The sequence below is a fragment of the Habropoda laboriosa genome, unplaced genomic scaffold, assembly GCF_001263275.1.
Source record: "Habropoda laboriosa isolate 0110345459 unplaced genomic scaffold, ASM126327v1 scaffold257, whole genome shotgun sequence".
Lineage (NCBI taxonomy): Eukaryota > Metazoa > Arthropoda > Insecta > Hymenoptera > Apidae > Habropoda > Habropoda laboriosa.
The window spans coordinates 369,943-376,749 of NW_017100369.1; the positions used below are offsets into that span (position 1 = coordinate 369,943).

The 6,807-nt window shown below is 39.9% G+C and overlaps 2 protein-coding genes across 2 annotated transcripts in view; one reads left to right on the forward strand and one right to left on the reverse strand.

Moving 5' to 3' along the window:
- LOC108574798 (docking protein 3) overlaps positions 1–773 on the reverse strand; it is a 2,741-nt gene extending 1,968 nt beyond the window's left edge. The window contains exon 1 of the mRNA XM_017937442.1: positions 374–773. Coding sequence (XP_017792931.1) covers positions 374–445 — 72 coding nt within the window. The 5' untranslated portion in view covers positions 446–773. The remainder of the gene's footprint in view (positions 1–373) is intronic.
- Positions 774–2,931: 2,158 nt separating this feature from the next.
- LOC108574799 (glutamate receptor ionotropic, delta-2) overlaps positions 2,932–6,807 on the forward strand; it is a 7,699-nt gene continuing 3,823 nt past the window's right edge. Inside the window, exons 1-9 of the mRNA XM_017937443.1 lie at positions 2,932–3,022; positions 3,124–3,282; positions 3,802–3,951; positions 4,042–4,265; positions 4,383–4,532; positions 4,985–5,152; positions 5,230–5,463; positions 5,801–5,980; positions 6,223–6,297. Of these exons, the coding sequence (XP_017792932.1) occupies positions 2,932–3,022; positions 3,124–3,282; positions 3,802–3,951; positions 4,042–4,265; positions 4,383–4,532; positions 4,985–5,152; positions 5,230–5,463; positions 5,801–5,980; positions 6,223–6,297 (1,431 nt within the window). The remainder of the gene's footprint in view (positions 3,023–3,123; positions 3,283–3,801; positions 3,952–4,041; positions 4,266–4,382; positions 4,533–4,984; positions 5,153–5,229; positions 5,464–5,800; positions 5,981–6,222; positions 6,298–6,807) is intronic.

Sequence of the window (6,807 nt, forward strand, 5' to 3'; positions counted from 1 at the left end):
AAATTTTTAAAAAAAAAAAAAAAAAAAAAAAAAAGAAAGGAGACAATTGTCCCTTAATGCTGCAATTTCCTTCTTAAAAAGTAAAAGAGATACACGGATTTTGCGTATTTCAAAAGTCGCCTTCATATGAATCAAAAATGACGTGTGTGCTCGATTCAGCGTCGAGCTGCACGCGCCTAAAATGTCTGGTACATAATCGCGCATAGTTTTTAGGTTATTCCTCGGTGACGATCATCGATAACGGATAGTTCAATCGATGGACGTGTCGATTTATCAATGTAATTCGAGTGAAATAAATTCTAGAGGCAATTTGATCACCAACAGATCGCGAGAGCTTGAAATACACCGTTGATCCGTGTCGAAGTTAACCAACCTTGAGTTGGCCTAACATTCCCTGCGGTGGTAACAGCAGGATCCCTTGTAACAGAGGTTCCTCGGGCTCCATCGTTCCCGCGAAACATCAGCAGCTGAACGTGTCACTAAGAGCGTGCCTTTGTTCCCCTTGTAATTTCGAAAAAGCGAATTTTTCCACTTTCACTCCCACTTTTCCCCGTCCGTGCTATTCCTCTCACTGGTTCGCCTCTGCTTTCGACTCGTGCTCTATCGTTCGCCAACAGTCTGACAGTTTTCCCGAACACATTCAACCCATCATAATGTACGGTGCTTGACATTTCACAAAAGCTTCGAGCCCGACGTTCAACGTCGACCAGATTTCCGGGAGAGAAAAAAGATCGTTCGGTTCGCGCGCTCTTATGTGTACGTGTCGTGCGAATACGTCCTGTTAGATGTATATGTTCACAAAACATACAGTTCCTACATGCTTCTCCGACGCATTCGGAGCCGACTGCTGCCGAGTAATAGAGGCATGCACGTCGTACGATCTCACCCGAACTGTCACGAACGGACGTAGAAGCGCGAACTATTCCCGAGATAACTCTCGCGCCTTCTCGCTCTTGTTATTTCAACGCCGTTTTACTTCTAACATTGATTGCATCGAATTTTTTTTATCATACGTCGCTCATTGTTTGTATTATACCGAATCTCCTTCTCTGACGTATGGAATTCCAGAGTGTAATCGATATATAAACCGGGGAGGTAATTTGAATCGTGCAAAGTATGTGTTTTACTTCGATACGGGGAATTTACAATTAACCGTAGATAAGCGTTGTGACACGACTTCCGTTTCTAAGCGACAATCGTACACGTTTCTTTTTCTCATTTACCACCGGTAGATTTTTAATTATCGACGCATTGTAGTTGATTTTTTACTTACAAATGTATCGTAAAAAATGTAAGAATATCATGGAAAATAAAAGTTCTACAAAAATAAAAGCCTACGATCATTTCCTTTCGTGTATATAGTCGTCGGATTGGAAGGTGGGGAGAAAGAATGGAACGGAAGAAAGGAATCTGAAACGTTTCTACGATGAAGAATAAAATCGCGGCTGATTTTTCCTATTAACGACGACAAACGCGTAGGTCGGAATAATGCAAACCGACGCCACCAAGCTTTATCTCTTGGTTTCGCTACACGGAAGTGGTACACCAGCCGATATGAAACAATACAATTGTCTCTTGTCAGTGACAAACGCGTGTGGACGAGGTAACAACATTACTCGTCGATGTCTTGTATGCAGAACGGATCGAAGACACTTCTCGGAAGATGTTCGAAATTCAGTTTGATATCTCGACGTAGTACGACTTACATTTCTACATTATCGATCGAATCACTCGTCCTAAAAACGATATCTCGTCCAAAGATTCGGATAAAAATCAATTCGTGAGTCAATTCGTTCGCGAAAGGGGTTAGAGAGGGAAACCTGTGTGCACGCACCTTTAGGTGACAGCGTTGTATAAAACTATCGAGTAATAATTTTCACCTCAACGCACGTGCTTTCGTGCTAACCATTCACTGTTGTTGGTGTCTATAGGCGCTTTGGAAATATTTTCGCGCTGTCCTTGGTGCCTATAGGCGCTTTGAAAATATTTTCGCTGTGTCCTTGACGTCTATAGGCGCTTTGAAAATATTTTCGCTGTGCCCTTGGCGTCTATAGGCGTTTTGAAAATTTTCGCGCGCTGTGTCCCTAGCGCCTATAGGCGTTTTGAATATTTTCGCGCGTCGTGTCCTTGGCGCCTATAGGCGTTTTGAATATTTTCTCGCGCTGTGCCTTTGGCGACTTTTCGCACACTCTCATTTTAATTCAGTCCCTAATTTTTACCCTTTGCGCGCTTCCACAATAATTTAATAAAACGAAAAATTTTTAAATTTCAATTTTAAAGATTTTTAGAAATTTTGAAGCACCAAAGCAAAGTTTATTAATTTCACCATCTCTTCGTTAACCCCTTTAATCCCATAGGCCAATTTGGGCCGATTCGATTCACACGATATTGTTACATATAAAAAATTTCTAAAAAATATCCCAAAAAATGCAGCGACCAGAAATCTTTTCAAAAGCAGTTAATTAACTGTTCGCCTCGTAATTTTCCCATCGGAAAACGAGCCAGTTAACGAGGTTAAAGCTAGAGGTGTTATCGGTGATCGAGAAATAAATGACAAAGTGTACGGGGGTTAAATCTGAAATGTTTGCCGGAGTCGTATATGTGTTCGAATATTAAAAAGCTCTGGTCTGAATCACTTGATCAGCTCGATAGCGCACGCAAGTAGGCTAAACAATGTCCCGTTCCAATTCCACACGGGGATTCGATCGTGTTCCCTGGTTAGTTATTAAAGAACTGACCTTTCCTGCGATTCGCGGTGCATCGAGTTGCATTAAAGGCAGAACGGCGTGACGCTCGTGATCGCGCTCAGTTCCGCTTGTAATAATCCGATCGGCGAAACTAATGAAGTGATACATTATTCACAGGTGTCCTCGGTTATATATCGTACGGACAGATACAAAGCCCGCCTGTTATTCCAGTTTGTCAATAGAAATGATATCGGTACTGTTGTTGCTCTTCAACGTCAACTATGGGGACAGTTTCAACGACTACCCATCTACGGTCACGGCGAACACAACCATGGGTAAACGAGTTCGATTACTTTTCGTGGAGAGAAACGAAAATTTGAGAAAAATCACGGAATTAGATTTGCTGAATGAAAAGGGGAATTTTTGTTACGAGCAGCAGTGGTCATCGATAAGAGCTTCTTCGGTAACAAAGAGGAGCATAAGAACGCGATGGGAGCGGTGCAAGATTTCATTGTAAACACCGTGAAAAAGGAGATGCACGTAGGAGGAATCGTCGTGCGTGTTTTCCGCGACGTGAACATTAATCTGCGACAAGGTAAGTTTCTTCGTTTTGAAATATCTTTGATTTAACAATATTTTCATTTTTCTTGTTTATTTGTATCTGTGAAGATTACACGATCCTTCTGTCTGTGGCGGCTTGCTACATAACGTGGAGGCTCCACGAGGCTGCACGAAAGGAGGAGCTTATACATTTCGCTATAACAGGTAAACGAGAAGATGAATTTAAGAAAAATCGAGTGTTTGTAGAATATTTTAAAGGAAAATTGAGAAAATATGTTTCTCAGTGATCGAATATTTCTAAGATATTTCAAACAAAAATTAATATTTCTAAGATAGGTATGTCAAAGAAAAATTGAGAAAATAAGTTCCTTGGTGATAATAAAAATTGAGAAAATAAGTTCCTTGGTGATCGAATATTTCTAAGATAGGTATTTCAAAGAAACATTGCGAAGATAAATTGCCCGGTGATCGATTATACATATTTTTCAACGATTCCAACGAAACAATCGAGTGATTTATAGAAAGTTCCAATTATCACATCCTCCATTTCTAGATCCAGACTGTCCTCGATTTCCCGATAGCGATGGAATAAGCGTGCCACTCATTGTCCCAGGAGAAGAGCTGTCCCAGATCTTCCTCGACCTGAGGATGACGAATGTTCTCTCATGGAACGTGATTAACATCCTTCACGATGATACATTCGGTGATAAAACCAGCCAATACCTCTCTCTAACAACCTCGTACAAATTTTTCCAGTTCAACAAACTTTTATCTTTTACAATTACAATTTCAGACAGAGACACAATTAGTCGTGTGATAAAGGCAATCTCGGACAACCTACCTAACAGGAAATTGAACCTAGTTTCGAGATCTATATTCACGTTGAAACACGACGACACGGAAAGAAGTAGGAAGAACTCCGTGAGGAAGATTTTACACGATTTTCACGTGGATCAACTCGGTCATTGCTTCCTGGTGATCGCCACTGCGGACATGGTCGCGGATGTGATGGACGTTGTGAGATCTATCGTTGTTTCTATCGATCGCTTTTTTTCTTCTGGTTTAAATCAATTGTCAGGGGCTTGAAGAAGTTTCTTAGGTTGAAATTCTTCTTTAAAGGCGAGATCGTTGAAGATGGTACATCCAAGTAGCCAGTGGTTGTACGTGATCACCGATAGCGCGATGCAGAACGTGACAAATATGACGACGTTTGTGGATCTGCTGGGTGAAGGTGGAAACGTCGCCTTCATGTACAACGCGACCGATTTTGAGAACTTCTGCGAAGTAATGATCGAATATTCTTAGAGGATTAGGCGCTAGGGTCACTTCATTTGTCGCAGTTTTTACTTTAAAGTGATACGAAGAATGAAAATTGGTCGAATAAATTACATTTCCATTCAATTTTTTTTTAATATTTTCTGTATCATTTTTTTTTAAAGTTCGAGTGTAAGAAAAATGAAAATTGTGATTTTTTGTTTTATTGTCATTGAATAAGTTACGTGATCCATTTGCTTTTTTTGTTTCATAATTAAACACATATTTATCGGAGTGCCACAAAAAGTAAAAGTTGCGATTTTTTAACTTACTAGAACAAATCACGTTTAATGTTTTTTTTATATTCGAATAATTGTTAGAATATTTGAGCGCGATAAGAGATAAAAATTGTGATTTTTCGTTTTAGTTCGCGTTCAATTTTTCCTATATTCGAATAATTGTTGAAAGATTCCATTTTCTAGACGAAATTGATATGTTACATCAAGGAATTCATTCAAGCCTTGCTGAAAGCTCTACAATACTCCATGATCAACGAGATAGATCTCCTGAGGAAGGTGGGATACGAGGATTTCGACCTGATCAAACTGACGAAACGTGAGAGGCGAAGGGAGATCCTGAATAACATCACAGTCAGTAATTTGTACACGTTTTCAAACAGCGTGGGTACCTGTTAGCGGAACTAAAATCGCAACTGTGTTTCCGTCAGATACACCTATCCCAAAACACGTTTGCTTCAGAAGTTGTCTGCGGACGATGCCTGTTATGGAGATTCTCTTCGTCTATAACCTGGGGAAATTTCTTTTCCCATGGGAAAAACGAGGCTCACCTGTTGGATATAGGCGTATGGACGCCTAATTTGGGAGTTAATCTTACGGACGTGATTTTTCCACACATTGCCCATGGATTTAGGGGCATTAATTTACCGATCGCGACCTATCACGTGGGTAAAAATGATCGTAAAAATTTTGGATCACTAAGGAATTCATTTTCTTCGTCGAAAATTAATTTTCTCAATTGTTATTTGAAATCTCACGCGAGCTAACGATCGTGGAAATTTTCGATCATTGGGGAATTTGTTTCCTTCGTTGAAAATTAATTTTCTTCATTTTTATTTGGAATCTCACGCGAGCAAACGATCGTAGAAATTTTGGAACACTAGGAAATTTATTTTCTTCGTTGAAAATTAATTTTCTCGATTTTCGTTCGAAATTTTCTCCCGAAACTTCTTCATCTTCGATTTAATATGAATAATCGATTAACGAAACATTTGATTTTAGAATCCACCGTGGCAGATAAGCACCGTAAGCGAGATAGGGGAAAAATCGTACGAAGGATTGGTGTTCGATGTGGTTAGATATCTAAGTAAGAAGTTGAACTTCACTTACACGGTAATTGCACCGGAAGTGAGCCGAACTGCGAGATCTTGGAATACTTCTCGGTTCGCCAAGCTTGGCGAGGTAAGCATTTCCACGCACGATCTTCTTTACATTTTATTTCTAACCTTGGTTGTGTTCAATCTTTTTTTCGTTTTTTTTTTTCATAGAAAATCGACGACATGACTATGTCGAACACGAGAAAGATTCCACGAGAAGTGATCGATTTGGTGCTCGAGAAGAAGGTCCTGTTAGCAGCTTGTGCTTACACCGTGAACGAATACGCCAAGGGAACGATTAATTTCACCGTGCCTATTTTCGTGCAGACCTACAGCTTTCTGACTTCGAGGCCGAGGCAATTGTCCAGAGCCCTTTTGTTCGCTTCACCATTCACCAAAGAGGCTCGTACCGTTTGAAATCTTCAACCCTTTGATTAACCCCTTGATGGACTTACATAAATCCTTCACGAAAAATTATGAACGCAAATGAAATGCAAAGTCGCGTATTTTTCAGCAACAAAAACAACTGACGAAATTCAATTTCTACAATGCACAGTTTGAAATAATAAATATTCTTAGAAAACATAATTTCTAACTTAGATTAAGCTCGTCAACTCGTTGAGAAAAATATTCTACTGGAAAACTGAAAGAAACCTTCTACATTGAAGGGTTAAAAAGTGAATAATCAATGCTGTTAAACGACCAAACTTTCCCTCGAACTTCCTTAAAACCAAAAAATTTCCAAACTCGTAGCGAATAAATAATCGATCAATTCTCAAATCCTCTCGTCCACTTAACATCGCAATCACCGTAATTTCTCACGAGGGATCCCGGGTCGAACGACGACAGAAACGAATCGATGTTATTACGCAAAGATGGCGGGGAGATAGGTTCTAAAAGCGGTCGTTAATG